At 42.1% G+C, this 18,008-nt stretch overlaps 1 protein-coding gene across 1 annotated transcript; it reads left to right on the top strand.

Moving 5' to 3' along the window:
• The first annotated feature begins 829 nt into the window (after positions 1 to 829).
• LOC130713919 (WAT1-related protein At1g68170-like) lies at positions 830 to 5,831 on the top strand. Its single transcript, XM_057563749.1, has 7 exons — positions 830 to 1,067; positions 1,183 to 1,245; positions 1,510 to 1,626; positions 2,946 to 3,198; positions 3,294 to 3,452; positions 3,534 to 3,685; positions 4,176 to 5,831. Exons 1-7 carry the CDS (start codon positions 874 to 876, stop codon positions 4,360 to 4,362), a joined length of 1,125 nt encoding a protein of 374 aa, XP_057419732.1. The 5' UTR covers positions 830 to 873; the 3' UTR covers positions 4,363 to 5,831.
• Positions 5,832 to 18,008: the final 12,177 nt, after the last annotated feature.

Raw genomic sequence — 18,008 nt, forward strand, 5'->3', positions numbered from 1 at the left:
ATTCTCTATCAAATTTGGGCGTTCTCCATTTTCTCCTATTCTTTCCTTCCTCCACCCATCACCCCTTCACCCACCATTTTTTCAGGTGATCCGTACTCTCCAATCTATTTTTTTCCAGGGATATGGAGGGCTCGAAAGATTAAGAATACAGTATATAGGATCAAATAATCTTATGATCACATGGGAAATATGAAAATACATTGAAGGAAGCAATTAAGTTTAGACGTAAATTGCATTTACCCTTTATCCAAAATCATGGTATCAAGAGAGACAGAACAAAGGGAATAACTAAAGAACAAAGGCAATAACTAAAGAGGAGTTTCAGCTTCTTCTCTTCCAACCTTGAAGACAATGGGAACTATGAAGAACACAGATGTGGGAAAAATCGTTTGGAGAGGATAAATTCCCGAAAAAAAATTGTACGAGAAGGGGTGATGGGTGAAGAGAAGAAAATAGAGAATGGCCAAATTTGATGATAGAGAATTTTGAAGGATTAAAATTGATGTGAAAATTACACGTGGACACCTAAATCGGCAGTAATTGTCACGTGGGCGGGTGACTGAGTAAAAAATATTTCAAAAAAGTTTTACGCCGTAATAAGAACTATTTTAAATCAAAGAAAATTTTACAGGGACTAAAATCTATGAAAAAAATTATATGGGGACCATCTTAGATAATAGTGTATAATTGAGGGATTAAAAATATATTTAACCCTTAAATAAGTGTGTCCCTTTTACAATTTGTATCGAACGATCATTGCTCATTGCCTATATACTTATATAAATATGCCTCTACTGAGCTAGAACCTCCATAGCTTATCTAAATTTCTCTATTTCCTACTTCAATCTCAAACCATAGACGCTAAAATTAAAGATGAATGATGCTAGGGAACTAGTGCGTGGGGTAAAGCCTGCCTTGTTGATGGTGTTGGTGCAGGTTGTATATGCTTCTGTGAATGTTCTATATAAGTTTGCCATCAATGATGGGATGAGCACTAGAGTGGTCACTGCCTACCGCCTTATTTTCGCAACGCCATTCACCATTTTTCTCGCTCTTATTTTTGAAAGGTATAATATTTTTCTTTTATTAATTGGAAAAATAATTTCTTGTTCTATGACCCATGCTAGCAATGATAACAGCTAAAATGGTGTTTCGTTGCCTTCTTTTATCAATTTAAAACAGAGAGAACAGGCCAAAGCTGACATGGAGGGTGCTTTTGATGTCATTCTTTTGTGGTCTATTTGGGTATGCTTCATGTCTACTCTAGCTCCATCTTCAATTTTCTTTTTCTTTTTTTCCTTGTTGAGGAGAGGAAGTTATCTAATTTTTTGTTATCCGTTCGGGAAACTGTGATGTCCCTCCCAGTAAGTAGGTTTTTCGGAGTTCAAACTACTTGGGTTCTCTTTTTTATGGAGGGATATCTAGTTTAATAAAGTTTATATTGTATACTTGTTAATTAAATGGATTATCAAAATTAATACATTTATGTTTATCTAATGATATAACCAGAGCAAGTTTGCTACACAACCTTTTCCTTGAGGCCTTGGACCTGGTGTCAGCAACATTTGCCTCTGCCATCTTCAACCTTGTTCCTGCAGTCACTTTCGTTGTGGCCATCTTATGCGGGTAAGCACTCACCAGTCATAATCGTGCATACATTTTTCCATTAATTTTTTCATTTCTTTTGAAAAGCAAAAGTCAGATATTCAACAGAATTGTAGCTTGAGAACAACCTTCAATTAGGGGAAACAAGTTAGTACCAAACCAGTGCCATAAAAATTTATGACTTGATTGAAAAAAAGAAGTGCTTAGAAAAACATAGATATAGTATTAGGGTAGTGTAGACTCATATATGTCATGACTCATGACCATGATTTTACAAATTAGCATCTTGATACAGAACTGAAATCTGATGTCCTTATTTATTTAGTGTTTCATTCTCTACCCAATCAATTAAATTGTGTCATGTAAGGTCAAAATTATCATACTTATGCGACATAATTTGATTGCTAGATATCTGCAAATATGATATTGTTAATTTAGTAACTTAAGTCTTTCCCCCATGTGTATTTGGAATTCCTTGGTATACATAAGGCTTAAAAACACTTCAATTGAAATTATTTATCTCACAATATATTGAAATGAAAGTAATTTTTCTCATATCAGTTAAAAGAGTTTTTCTGCAAATTAATATAACGTTAACCCAATAAGGTGTAATAAACTCTAGTGGATCACAACCTTATCACATGCAAATAATTGAGAATCTTTCTGTTTTTACCCAATCGTTCTGTTTTTATATCTCCCTTTGGGTAGAACTTGCATTGTTTGTACATGCTCATATGGGGTGGAATAATTCTTTAAGCAATGAGTTGGTAGTGATTGAGGGATTCACTATTAATGAAAGTATGAAACCTTTTCGGCTTTATCTTGCGAGATTTTAGTGCAATTTGGCCTTGGAGTACTGGCTTTGTAACTCCACAGTTCAATTGGAGTTATTCAGAGCTGGAAATGATAAACATTTGCATTTAATTTTAGATATCAAATGTTTTGTTCTTACTAGGTGGTGTTTTCTTTTGGTGGATTTTGTTTTCAGGATACATTTATATACTTTGTTTGTTGTTTTCTTTGATGGGGGTTGTTCCGGTGGATGGTGGTGTAATGGTGTATCTTTTGCTAGCTTTGGATATCTTACCTTACTGAGAATGTTGTTTCTCAAGATTTCAAACTATTTAAGAGTAAATTGTATTTTTGTACAAAAAATAAAGCTAAAACTAAAAACAATTAGTGTAGCCTATAATATAAAAAATGTCACTACTGTTACAAACTGTAAATCGATTGAGTTGAGTGTCTCAATTTTTGGATGACTAACTATCATTTTTCTACAGAAAAACTATTATACATACTCAATTTTACATGGTTGCACTAATTCTCTAAATTTAATGTAGCTTGGAGAAGTTAAATATGCAAACCGCAGCAGGGAAGGTCAAGGTGTTAGGAACCATAGTAGGAATTGGTGGGGCAATGCTGCTGATATTTTTTAAAGGGGCAGAAATTAAAATATTTAGTGCCTTCCACATTAATCTCCTGCATAAAAATGGCCATGTAGCAAGAGTCCATACTGGTTCTGGTACTAAATTGTGGGGTGTTCTTTGTGCTTTTGGAAGCTGCTTCAGTTTTGCATTCTGGCTCATCATTCAGGTAAACTGTTCAGGTTTGATTGACCAGTCCAATTTGTGAACCATTTTTTTGACTTGGGATTCATTAATTTACTTGTTGATCACTATGTGGCACAGTCTAAGATGGGTACAGAGTATCCAAGAAAATACTCAAGCACGGCATTGATGATCTTAATGGGGGCAATTCAAGCCACAGTTTTTGCTCTTTGTGTTGAGAAGGATTGGAATCAATGGAGTTTGGGTTCGAGTATTAGGCTTGTAACTGTGGCCTATGCGGTATGTTAACTTTTGGATTGAAATGGTGAACTAAAGGTTACCAATAATCAATTATGAAATTAGAATTTTAAATTGTTGCAGGGCATTGCGGCCTCTGGAGTTATGGTTGTAGTCACTGCATGGTGCGTGAGGATGAGAGGCCCAGTGTTTGTATCTGTATTCAACCCTTTGTTGCTTGTGCTTGTGGCTATTGTAGGTGCCTTGATATTAGATGAGAACTTATATGTGGGAAGGTATGTGACAAGTCCTTCTTCACTTAAATATATTTGATTAGCATACGCGCATCAGTTACAGATTCTACCACATCAAACACTCACTTTTGATATGCGTATAAGAGGGATATGTATCGGGGCTTATCATTATACTAAGTCTAGCTTAACTTGTGTTTATATGACATGGATTTGGAACCTCTAAAGTTTTTGAAACACTTTAGATGGTAAAATAGGCTAATATAATCATGGATAAGAGTTCTATGATGGATCAATCACATTAAAAAGTGTACTTCAACACACAAACCATGTATTTTTTACTTATTGTAAAATGTAACATCTAGAATATATTATTTTTAATATATTTATTTCGTGTTAAAAATCAATTTATAAAGAATAACTCTTTTAATTTATGAATTTGATTTTGTTTAACAAAACCAATTTACACATGCATAACAAATTATGATGTTAGTTTAGTACTACCTTACATGATTGTTTTATTGCAACTGTGTAGTGTAATTGGAGCTGTGCTAATTGTGTGTGGCTTGTACATGGTGCTATGGGGAAAGAGCAAAGAAACGGAAAAGGAGAATCAGTTGGGGTCATCAGAAGTCACCCAGAAATATGAAGCAACTCACGCTGTTGTCATTTCAACGACAACAAATAATGGCAATAGTGACGGCAGTAGTAACACCAATTGAAAGAGCAACTTAATTGCCAAGGTTCTCAATTATGACATTGAATATTAGTTGTTAGGGTCTGACAGTTATATAATGGGCAGGGCATATCTATACTATAATAGAAGATACTACTTAGTGATATGAAAGAGATACTTTGCTTTTCAAAGGGAAAAATGATGGTTTGATGCCCTTTTTGGGGTAAAAAATAAAATAAGATGGGTTATAGGATGTACTTAAAAGAAAGAGGTTAGACAAGATGAAGGTGAAAATGAAGTTGTGAGGGATGAAGAGTGAAAATATCAAGTTTTTTTTTTTTTCAAAAGTAATTGTTGAAGGATTAATGGCAATCAATTTAGTATTAAGCAGACATTATTGGGCCATTTTATTCAATTTCATTTTTTTTTTATGTTTATTCAATTTCATTTGTGGCTTCAGTTTTAATTAACTATTATTTAATTGATTTTTATTAGAAGTATTGTGATTTATTCATGGTTATTATAATAAGATGAGAGGAGAGAGAAGCTCTGCTAGGGTTTTCCACCCTTGGAGAGCACAATCGTCTGACAGGGGACGCAACTCTAGTCAACGAGCGTTGCAGGGTCACAGTAGCGAGAAGAGGGGCAACAGTTCCATTATTCTAGGCACAAGCGGTGACCAAGCTTTCAAGGAAGAAGAAGCTACCAAGTTGTCATAGTTGATGGGATATTTAAGTCTTGTGTTTACCATATGATTTGTGGCTAGGATGGGGTAACCCTCTTAGTCCTTATCTAAAGGGTCAAGCCAAAACCAGTGCTACCCTCAAGTAACTCAATGGACGTACGAATATCTGCTTCAAAAGGATAAAAGAGAGTCTTTATTTAATCCCTTATGGTTCGTTGGCGCGATCAGCATAATGGCAGTATCAACTAATTAAGGTAGGAAATGGTCTTAGTTCTGTTATGGATATCCGAGATTATGGGCCAGAGAGCGTTCTTTCAAACGAGAGGGGAGGCGATACAAAATTGGTGCTCGTAATTCATCACATGAGATGTATCGGTGGTGACTTCCTTGGATTGGGGTACATGTACCTACGCGCACCTTTCCAAGGAAGCAAGGAAAGTACGACGAAGTAGAAGTAAAAGCGAAGATCAACGCTTCAAGGTGATGCATCGTGGGAGAAACAAATTGAAAGAGGGTGAATCTTTTTCAGCGTTTATCGATGAAAGAATTACAACAACGCAGATCGCTTACATTTTCTCACAACACTACTACAGAAAAGACCTTTTGCCACGCCTCAATTGCCACGGTTATAGGCGGAACCGTGGCAAAAGGTCAGATATCACCAGGGATGGCAATGGGTCTAGGACCCATAGGGTACCCGAAAAAAATACCCATTATGGGTAGGGTAAAAACCCGCTATATGGGTATGGGGTTGTGCTGGGTATCGATTCAGTTCATGGATTCAGAAGGTTTGAAGTTTTGCTTCTCTGATCTGCGATCTCAGTGATGATTCAGAGCATTTTTTGGTAACAATCCAAAATTCCATTTTATCTGGTTTTGTTAATTCATGTTCTGTGAAATTGTTGAGGATATTACTATTTTAGGTCAGATATCAGGTTGATTAGTTAATTTGCGATCAGTTTACATTGTTGAAACTCTTCCATTGTTGCAATAATCTCATTCTCGAGTCTTGACCTCCTTTTCATTTTCAGGAGTGCAGTGTTAATTCTCCTGATCAGGTTAACTGTTGAAGGTAAAAAATCTGAGATAATTTGGCTTTGTTTGCAATTGATTCCATGACTAATTGAGCTTGGGATCGAGTTTGGTTATGCTTAATTAGTCAAAAAAATTCACTCCACTCAGTGTTTCCTTCACAAAAGCTAAACAGTCATTGGATTAATCAATCTCATTTACGATTTCTTGTTTTTTTAGATTCGCAGATGTGAAGAGTTAAATTAATGCTGGAAAATAAGGTCATTTGTGGTGTAAATTATATTGGATTTGAATTCACATGGCTTTGTTTCGTTAGCTGAAGTCTGATTTGTTTATTTTTCTCTCTTTATTGTTATTAGAGTGTTGATTATTTGAATTCATTTCTCAGATATTATGCACATTACATGATGTGAAAGAGGATTCTCTCAATGAGCATTGGGTGTAAGAAAGACAGCAGAACTCTGTTGTGGGGTGTGGTAATTGATAAATGCAATCCTTTCATGAACTTGGCTAAAACACAATGCATGCATATTTTGAGTGTCTTCTGCTCATTGTTGTTCCAAGGGTGTTGTTTTTTCTAGCAGAGCGTTCTTAATATCTCTTGCTTTATCTTTTTATTTAATCTGTTTTGTTTCCCATTTTATAAAGGATACTTTATTGTTACTGTTTTTGTACTAGTGCTTTTCTTTCTACAATATATAAAAATCTAATTTTGTTGTATAGAACTGAGAAGATGAGTGTGATTTAAACATAATATAGTATATTGGTTGCATATATATTGTTATTTTAGACTTGTGCCTAATTAGTGGTTTCTTAACTTTACAAATTTCTAGGTGTTGGATATTCATTAATTCACAGCTGAAATTGACCCCAAGTAACTTCCCAAAGGTGAATGGAGGAAAGAAATAGAATTTCTTGTGGGCAAGTAATATGAGAAGAAAAGACAGGGAAAGTAATATAAAGGTACAATAGTTATGTTTATTTTTTAAGGATATATATAATGATATTTTTGTTTTGAATGGTTATCTTATTTTTGCAGGATGTCAAAAATTGGATGTGAAATGTTCAAATAGATATGAAGAGTTTTTGCAGGATGTGAGATGTCCAAATGAAATCTGACGACTAACCAAGAGTGCAATATGTTTTATAGCATTGGTGTTAGTTGTATTTTGTTTAAGCTATGTTCTATTAGCTTTGTAATGCAACACAGTGACTTTTACTGGAACAATGTATGAATTTAATTATCATTTCCATATAAATTAAGTTTATTATTTTAAGAATTTGGTGTATTGAGATTTTTCTGCTGCAACATTTAGCGTAATGCCTTTCAACATTTAGCGTAATGCAACACTGTAAAATTTAATTATTGTGTGTGTATAGATATCTCCCCAATTGAACGTGGCAATAGATGCAACTTATTGCCACGGTTCCCCACTTGACCGTGGCAATAGATGCAACATATTGCTACGGTCCACGCTTAATCGTGGCAGAGGCCACATATTGCCACGGTTGTCCTTTTCTCACCGTGGCGATAGGCGAAGCAATTGCCACGGTTCGCCCTTCAACCGTGACAATTGAGCAATTGCCACGGTGGCTATCGCCACGGTTAAACCGTGGCGAAAGGGCGTGCCGAACCGTGGCGAAAAGTCTTTTCTGTAGTAGTGCAAGTATGTAAGCTTCACTATGTTTTCGTTTAGTAGCGTCGTAAATTCTGAAGAAGGCCCATCGTAGGTTTTTTCTAGTACGCTTTTGATCGAGAGGCATGGAAGGCTTAGGTGGTGTAATGGTCTGCTCTTGAAGGGGGTATGCCTTGAGGTCAAGAAGGCGTTGCGCGGTGAGAGAAAAGCACATGACACACATGGAAAACCAAAGGAGGTGATGAGATGTAGGAGTCCAACGAGGCCTAACCAGGAACGAAAGGAGGGTTAAGTGTTACACAAGGACTGTGAGGGTGATGTTTTTTCTATGGGAGAGGAAGATAAGCTTTGGGTCTACCGCTGTGTATATGCATGGTGTCATAAGCATTGAGTGCCTTCATGTTTTTTCTATTCCAATGGGCTCACAAATTTCATGATGAATATGCTTGGAGCAAAATGAGGTGGTGGAGAGCACACTTGTGGATGTAGTAGTATTTTGCGGGAGAGGTTTGCAGAAATTATGCCTTCTCACGATTTAACAGTAGGAACGTCTCAACTTTTTTTGGTTGAGGATATGAAAAGGTGTTGTTGGGCGCATGGGGCTGGTGTTTTTTTGATGTGTTGGGCTTGACTATGTGTGAATTTTGGTCCTCTCGAAGAATAAAGCCACTGGTATTTAAATTTCCAAACATCCATAATTATTTACTTTTCCTAAATCAAATTTCCATAAAGAAAATAATTTCCACCCATGCATCACGGATTTATTCACAATAATATGTTCATGCAACATTTTCCAAAAATTAAAATAACACATAAGTCAAAGTCAACTAATAAGCCAACACTTCAAAAAAATCAACATTCTACTACTTATCATTATCAGTTACACGAAATATTAATATTAAATAATAATTAAATATTCAATATTATCATGCTCTAAATCCCATTTCCAGCAACATGTCTAGTTGGCCAAGAACATGAAACAAAGGGGGTTTATGGGTCGTATGGAGTGCTATCGCGTGGTCAATTTGGCTCCAAAGAAATGTCATTCTGTTTAGAAAAGGCTCAATGGATGAAGGTGAATTGGTCACCCTTGTGCAACTGTGGTCCTGGAGCTGGTTATCAGCCAAGGAGAAAGAATTCTGATGCACTCTGTTTGAATGGTGCTTAACTATGTACCTAGCTCAGCTTCATTTTGACCTTTAGCACGATTCTGTATTGTTGAAGCCGATGGGTGGTGGTCCCTAATATACTTTCCTAATATTTCCTTACAGTTTTATTTCTCTTTCACTTCATTTTGCAAAGGGTTGGGGTACCCTTGTACCTCCAATAAAATCTTTTGCTGAACAAAAAAAAAAATCCCCTATGTATCTCATGAAAAAAGTTATTTTATACAATAAATCACGACCATTAGATTTAATCACGAATGGTTTAGATAATATTTGTTGTCCCCTTTTTTATTCTTGGTGATTGCAGAAGGTCTAAATAGACTTTTTCAGCAGGCTATTGACATGGGCAGATTTGGGGGGTTCAAGTTTGGAAGGGAAGGTGACTTGTCAATCTCTATGTTGCAATTTGCAGATGATACTGTTTTTATTGGGGAGACAAGTGTTCAAAATATTACGGTAATCAAATGTGTCTTAAGATGCTTTGAGTTAGCTTCTGGTCTCAAGGTCAATTTTCATAAAAGCAAACTAGCAGGGGTAGCTGTTGAAGGGGGTTCCTTGTCCATTTTTGCCTCCATTTTGAATTGTAAGCTAATGACAATTCCTTTTGTGTATTTGGGGATACCGGTGGGTGGTAGAATAAATAGCTTGCAGTTGTGGGAGCTGTTGAAAGATTTTTTTACCACTCTACGTTTGAATCTCTCAAGACTCAATTGCAGTATAGTAAAGGGTTTTGTCGTATCCACAAGGAGGTGTAATACTTATGCCGTTCAATAGCTAACAAACTCAAATAATGGTTTACAAAGAGATTGATTGTTTGTTTAAGAACATGAAAATATAAAGAAAGCAGGTAAAGTAGTTGAATTCACCAAGGTAGATAGTTTTGCTGGGATTAGAGTTTCGTTGTTTGACCTCTATGTATTCTATTGATTCACATACAAATATCGTTCTATGCAATTGATTCCTCCCACCATTTCTTATCTTACTACCCAGTCCCCCGATGTAGAAGATTATCAACTCCCTATATTAACCTTCAATCCCTTGATCGATTAACAATAGTGAGTAGCATTAAGCATAGATGTTTGAATAGACTAATGATCTAACCCTATCCCTAGACCTTAGAATCATTATATGCTTTTACCTAATTCAGATTTAAATAGTTAGTTCCCACCATCCTATTAAATCTAAATTCATGTTCTAGGTGATCAATCCAAAACAAGCATGAAGCACAAGGTAAAAATCATTGAATCATGGAAAAGAAACATATGATTAACTCTAGTTCAGACTCAAGAACGTGTGAGTTACCTACACAAGTTTGAATCAATCAAAATACCCAAGGGGATCAAACCTAAGATGTAGCATGAAGCAAAAGAGAAAACCATTGATTCTTTAGCATAGAAACATGAAATTTGCATGAAAGGAGATCAAATAGATTACATGAGCATCAAGACAACTAGTTCTAATCCCAACAAATGAGAAATTAGCTATCCATTTCCATGGATAGCTTTACAATGATTGGACTGGGCGAGCCCCTAGAGGGGCAACGCCCAGCATGTATCTCGCCCTGAGGCAGGGCCCTGGCCTTCAGTTGGGCCTTGACCTCGGAGGCCCAATTGGCCCAATAGGTAGTACCCAAGCTCTATAAATAGGAGGTAGTTATCAATTGGAGGGGACTTTTGGCTCATTGGATGAAATAACACTTGAAATTCAGCACTCTCTCTCATTCACACTCTCTCTTGGCACAATCCCTCTACCTCTAGGTACTATGCCTCTCTTCAATGTCCATTCCAAGAACATTTGGCGCCGTCTGTGGGGACCGAACCCACGGATTGATTGTGCATGAAGTTACCTCTGATTGTGATTAGGCAATTCTCTAGTTTTCTGATTTTAATTCTGTGACTAGTGTTGGTTCTCCGATCGAGTTTGCATCGTTTCTGGTTTGGATGGAGACTCGACGCAGGAGGCAGCATCATTCACCAATGCGACAGCGGATTTCGCCGCCTCGGCGGCCTCATCGTGTGGACTTGGATTCTCCGGTACGAACGACAGGAGTACAGTCGCCTTCTCCTCTTCCATCACCACCACCTCCTCCATCGCCTTCACAGGTGGGATCTCTGGAGCGCTCACCAGAGAATTCACCTGCTCCGGAACAAGAGCCGGCGGTGACACAGGAGCAGTGGCGCCATTTGATGCGCAGTATTGGCAACATCCAGCAGCGGAATGAGCATCTACAGGCTCAGTTAGATTTCTACCGTCGCGAGCAGCGAGATGATGGAAGCAGAGAAGCAGACTCCGTGGCTGAGTTCCGTCCGTTCTCGGAAGATGTTGAGAATGTGGCGATTCCGGATAACATGAAAACGTTAGTTCTGGATTCTTACAGCGGAGATTCCGATCCGAAAGATCATCTTCTGTATTTTAATACGAAGATGGTGATAATTGCGGCGTCAGATGCGGTGAAGTGCAGGATGTTTCCATCGACGTTCAAATCGACGGCGATGGCGTGGTTCACAACTTTGCCGCGTGGATCGATTTCAAATTTCAGAGACTTCTCATCCAAGTTTCTAGTGCAATTCTCGGCAAATAAGAATCAACCGGTGACAATCAATGACCTATACAATATTCGCCAGCAGGAAGGGGAGTCACTGAAAGAGTACATGGCAAGGTATAGCGCGGCGTCGGTAAAGGTAGAGGACGAGGAGCCTCGAGCTTGTGCTTTAGCATTTAAAAACGGTTTGCTGCCGGGAGGGTTGAACAGCAAATTGACACGTAAGCCGGCGCGCTCGATGGGAGAGATGCGTGCTCGTGCCAGCACTTATATTCTCGACGAGGAGGACGACGCTTTCAAAAGAAAGCGCGCGAAGTTGGAAAAGGGCGACACGTCGCCCAAGCGCGTGAAAAAAGATAGGAGCGGCGAAGATAAGGGGGAAGGCAAACAGCAGAGGCCGGGTAAGGGGAAGTCGGTATTCAAACCGACCAAGGAACAGTTGTATCCACGGCGCGATGATTATGAACAACGTCGGCCTTGGCAATCTAAGTCTCATCGCCAGCGGGAGGAAACTGATATGGTGATGAACACAGATGTATCGGATACGCTCCGAGGGGCAAGCGACGCAAATCTAGTGGATGAGCCGGAGGCCCCAAAGTATCAGCCACGGGACGCCAATCCCAAGAAGTGGTGCGAGTTCCACCGGTCCGCCGGGCATGATACGGATGACTGTTGGACTTTGCAGCGGGAGATTGACAAGTTGATTCGGGCGGGATATCAAGGAAATCGTCAAGGCCAGTGGCGCAATGGAGGCGATCAAAACAAAGCGCACAAGCGGGAGGAGGAGCGAGCGGACACTAAGGGCAAGAAAAAGCAAGAATCAGCGGCTATCGCCACAAAAGGGGCTGATGACACGTTCGCTCGACACTCAGGACCGCCCGTCGGGACCATCAACACCATCGCCGGGGGATTTGGCGGCGGTGGCGACACTCACGCGGCGCGTAAACGCCATGTTCGTGCCGTAAATTCCGTTCATGAGGTCGCTTTTGGATTCGTACACCCTGACATAACAATCTCGATGGCGGACTTTGAGGGGATAAAGCCTCATAAGGACGACCCGATTGTGGTGCAGTTAAGGATGAACAGTTTCAACATTAGAAGGGTACTCCTGGATCAGGGTAGTTCGGCTGATATTATCTATGGTGATGCATTTGACAAGTTGGGACTAACTGACAATGATCTAACTCCATACGCGGGAACCTTGGTAGGTTTCGCGGGGGAGCAAGTAATGGTGCGGGGATACATTGATCTAGACACAATATTTGGGGAAGACGAGTGTGCTAGGGTTTTGAAGGTAAGGTATCTGGTTCTCCAGGTGGTAGCATCCTACAATGTCATCATTGGGCGAAATACGTTGAATCGCCTTTGTGCTGTAATTTCGACAGCCCACTTGGCGGTCAAGTATCCGCTAAGCAGTGGAAAGGTGGGAAAGCTGAAAGTGGACCAGAAGATGGCGAGGGAGTGTTACAATAATTGCCTTAACTTGTACGGCAAGAAGAGTGCGTTGGTTGGTCATAGATGTTATGAAATCGAAGCTTCGGATGAAAATCTTGATCCCCGGGGCGAGGGGCGAGTGAATAGGCCCACGCCAATTGAGGAAACGAAGGCGCTAAAGTTTGGCGATCGCACTTTGAAGATTGGGACCAGACTGACGGAAGAGCAGGAGACGCGCCTGACAAAACTGCTTGGGGAGAACTTAGACTTGTTTGCTTGGAGCTGCAAAGACATGCCTGGAATTGATCCAAACTTCATATGCCATCGATTAGCATTGAATCCAAGTGTCAAGCCAGTTTCACAACTTAGGAGGCGCTTGGGTGGCGACAAAGGGAAGGCGGTGCAACAGGAGGTCGACAAGTTGCTGGCGGCAGAGTTCATCAGGGAAGTGAAGTATCCGACGTGGTTGGCGAACGTCGTAATGGTGAAGAAGGCGAACGGGAAATGGCGAATGTGTGTAGATTACACAGACTTAAACAAAGCATGTCCAAAAGATTCATATCCCCTTCCCAGCATCGATAGCCTTGTTGATGGTGCCTCGGGCAACGAACTGCTTAGCTTGATGGATGCTTATTCTGGCTATCATCAAATCCGCATGCACCCGGCAGACGAGGACAAAACGGCTTTTATGACTGCCAGAGTCAATTATTGCTATCGCACCATGCCGTTTGGACTAAAGAACGCTGGGGCCACCTACCAAAGATTGATGGATAGGGTTTTTGCTAGGCAGGTGGGAAGAAACATGGAGGTTTACGTTGATGACATGATTGTTAAATCAGTACGAGGTTTAGACCATCATCAAGATCTGGAGGAAGCATTTGGCGAAATAAGGAAGCACAGTATGCGCCTCAATCCGGAGAAATGCTCTTTTGGTGTTCAAGGGGGCAAGTTTTTGGGATTCATGATCACATCCAGAGGAATCGAGATAAACCCAGAAAAATGCAAGGCGATTCAGCAGATGAAAAGCCCTTCCAATGTGAAAGAGGTCCAACGTTTGACGGGGCGAATAGCAGCTTTATCTCGGTTTCTTCCCAAGTCTGGTGACAGATCTTTTCCTTTTTTCAAGTGTCTTCGCAAGAATGTCGTATTCGAGTGGACGGCGGAGTGTGAGGAAGCTTTCGTTCGCCTCAAGGAACTCCTATCGTCACCGCCGATCTTGTCGAAACCAATACAGGGACACCCGCTGCATTTGTATTTTGCTGTGAGCGATAGTGCTCTGAGTTCTGTGATGTTGCAGGAGATAGATGGCGAGCATCGAATTGTTTATTTTGTTAGTCACACACTCCAGGGCGCGGAGGTCAGATATCAGAAAATTGAGAAGGCGGCGCTGGCGGTCCTCGTCACCGCCCGGCGGTTGAGACCTTATTTTCAGAGTTTTCCCGTGAAGGTGCGGACGGATTTGCCCTTGAGGCAAGTATTACAAAAACCGGATTTATCAGGTAGATTGGTCGCCTGGTCGGTTGAATTGTCAGAGTATGGTTTGCAATACGATAAGCGGGGCACGGTTGGTGCGCAGTCACTAGCTGACTTTGTGGTCGAGTTGACTCCAGATCGGTTTGAAAGAGTGGACACTCAGTGGACTCTCTTCGTGGATGGATCCTCCAATAGTAGTGGCAGCGGCGCGGGAGTAACGTTAGAAGGGCCGGGGGAACTAGTGTTGGAGCAATCCCTGAAATTCGAGTTCAAAGCAACGAACAACCAAGCAGAATATGAAGCTCTCATCGCCGGATTGAAGTTGGCGCGGGAAGTGAAGATCAGGAGTTTGTTGATAAGAACGGACTCACAATTGGTGGAGAATCAAGTGAAGGGAACTTTCCAGGTCAAAGATCCTAATCTGATCAAGTACCTTGAGCGGGTACGGTATTTGATGACACTCTTTCAAGAGGTCGTGGTAGAGTACGTTCCTCGGGCAGAAAATCAGCGGGCGGACGCGCTAGCCAAACTGGCGAGCACGCGGAAGCCCGGCAATAACAAAAGTGTGATTCAGGAAACGCTGGCGTACCCAAGCATCGAAGGCGAGCTCATGTCCTGCGTAAACAGAGGGAGAACATGGATGGATCCCATAATATCTATCTTGGCGGGGGACCCGGCAGAAGTGGAGCAATGCACGAAGGAGCAGCAGCGGGAGGCGAGTCACTATACTCTCATTGACGGACACTTGTATCGCCGTGGTTTCTCGACGCCATTGTTGAAATGTGTATCGCCAGAGAAGTACGAAGCGATAATGTCTGAAGTACATGAAGGAGTGTGCGCGAGCCACATCGGGGGAAGGTCTTTGGCTTGCAAAGTGTTGAGGGCGGGTTTTTACTGGCCCACCCTCAGGAAAGATTGTATGGACTTCGTGAAGCAGTGCAAGGAGTGTCAAGTGTTCGCGGATTTGTCTAAGGCACCGCCAAAGGAGTTGGTAACGATGAGCGCCCCGTGGCCTTTCGCCATGTGGGGTGTGGACTTAGTTGGACCTTTCCCGACCGCCAGGGCACAAATGAAGTTTATTTTGGTGGCGGTGGACTACTTCACTAAGTGGATTGAGGCTGAACCCTTGGCCAAGATTACTTCTGCAAAGATAGTCAATTTCTACTGGAAGCGTATTGTTTGCAGGTTCGGGATCCCAAGGGCGATCGTATCTGACAATGGGACCCAGTTTTCAAGCAGTCAAACAAGGGAGTTCTGCAAGGAAATGGGCATACAGATGAGGTTCGCCTCTGTTGAGCATCCGCAGACGAACGGGCAGGTGGAATCTGCAAACAGGGTAATCCTACGAGGACTAAGACGACGGCTCGCGGAGGCTAAGGGAGCTTGGTTGGATGAACTTCCGGCGGTGCTGTGGTCGTACAACACCACCGAGCAATCTACTACAAGGGAAACCCCCTTTAGAATGACCTATGGGGTAGATGCCATGTTGCCGGTGGAGATTGACAACTTTACATGGCGGACTCGACCAGGTTTTGAAGAGGAAAATGAGGCCAACATGGCGGTGGAGCTGGACCTTTTGTCGGAAACGCGCGACGAGGCGCACATTCGGGAAACAGCGATGAAGCAGCGCGTGGCGGCAAAGTTCAACAGCAGGGTTCGCGTCCGAGATATGCAGGTTGGCGACCTGGTCCTCAAGTGGCGATCGGGAGCCCCGGGGAACAAGCTTACTCCCAACTGGGAAGGGCCCTACCGCATTATTAAAGTTCTTGGTAATGGGGCCTATCACTTAGAAGAGCTTGATGGGAGGCGGTTACCTCGATCGTTCAATGGTTTGAGCTTGCGCTACTTTTATAGTTGATTGCAGGCGAGAAAGTGAACAAGTCGGAATCGCCGGAGCCAGATATCTTTAAGATTTTCCGAAGTGTTTTCAAATTGTCCAATGTACTGCAACGACAAATCAATAAAATAAGACGAAAATTCACGAAATTCGTGTCCAAAAAAATTCCAGGGATTCCCTGACGATCGGAATTGCCGATCGACATAAAGAATTACGGCGATCACTAAGTGGGACAAGCTTGATCCCCAAAGGGGCTTGCTGGAACCCTGAAGGTTGTGGCGATTCCACAAATGGCCTTTGACGCCTGGGAATCACCCTCCGGAAAGTCTGACGTGATCGCCGGTCCCGTAAACGATGTGCTGGGTAAGTCTCGCCAGAATACGACGAGCGCCGTTAACTAGGCAAAAGTCTTGGGACCCCCAAATGGCCATTGGGATCCAAGCATTGTAAGCCCCGAGCGGGCAAAGCCCCGGGCGAAGTCCTCGAGAATGGAGGCCGTTTCTTCCTATTAGGGAAAAAACGTCTAAAGTCTTGGTGGTGGAATACCAAGCAACAAGTCCTAGTTAAAATTAACGCACGAAATCGTTAGGCGTAATTCAATCATATGACGCGTGAAAAATAGCGCAAGATATAAGGTCGGCGAATGAATAGGAGGGAAGGCGAGGCGATTAGTGTACGGCGAAAGCATTCCAATATGACTTACAAAATATCCAACGGCGAGATAAAAAGCTATGGCGAAAGGTTGCTTAAACATAGACGAATGGCGGAAAAGTACACTACAAGGTGACAGTAAAAGATAAAAGTAATGTTAAAAATTACATTATTCATTGTTTTCTTTCTCCTGTTCTTCTTCTTCCTCTTCTTCTTCAGTCGCTGTCCAGAGGTTTTGGTCAATCAGGGGAGGATCGTCGGGACCAACCAGTCCTGCGGCGGTTATCTCTTTCATTACTCCCATGGCGCTAAAGTCAAAGTTCGGGTACAAATGTTGGGCCTGGTCTTTGGCGAGGTAGAAACCGCGCTCGCGGTTGTCAAGGGCGATGTCAGCGGCTTGTTCCCTCGCCTCAATGGCTTTGGCCTTCTCCGTCGCCAGCTCGTCCTCTAGACTTTTGATCTTTGCTAGTTGGGAAGCAATTTCAGCATCTTTCGTGGCGAGGGCCTCGGCATGAGTTTCGGTCGCTTTCTTGATCTCCTCGGACGTAGCCTGCATCACCGCCTCCATGTCAGATTTCGCCAAGGCCAAGGACTCCGCAGACTTTTTCTCTTGCTCTGCCAACGCCTTTTTCACTAACTCCAGCTCAGCGCACAGTATGGCAAGCTCTGACTCCTTAGCAATCAGCGCCTCGCCTCGGGCGATCAAGTCCTTCTCAGCTTGCTCTTTTTCCTTCTTGCAAGCTTGAAGGCTTGCATCAAGCTCATCTGCTTCTTCCTTCATCAGCGCCAGCTGATCCTCCAGCTCGCCGATTTTAATCCCCGCCGTGCCAATCATCTTGTCGGCATAGACTTTGTCTTTTCCTGCCTGCGTCGCCAGTTTGTCGAAACGTTTTTCCCAAGCAGCGGCGGCTTCTTGATGCTTAGCACTTTCGGCCTTCAACCGCTCAGCTTCAACGTTGGCGGCATTGAACTTCTCAAACGTGTGAGCAAAGATGCACCCAGCGCGTAGGAGGCAAGCAAGAGTCTCCTCCTTGGTGACATTCAGGCCCTGACTCAAAACTTCTTTTTCTATAACGTCACGGTTGAGACCAGCAAGTAAGAATTCTGAGGGTTCAATGGCGTTGGGGAGCATATTATAGTAGCTTGAAGAACCGACCTCAGGAGCAGGGGCTTGTTCAATTTGAGCTGCTTCAGAGGTAGTGGCAGCGCCAGGACAGGATTTTTCCCCTTGATGA

Source organism: Lotus japonicus, chromosome 4 (genome assembly GCF_012489685.1).
Source record: "Lotus japonicus ecotype B-129 chromosome 4, LjGifu_v1.2".
In the NCBI taxonomy this organism is placed as follows: Eukaryota; Viridiplantae; Streptophyta; class Magnoliopsida; order Fabales; family Fabaceae; genus Lotus; species Lotus japonicus.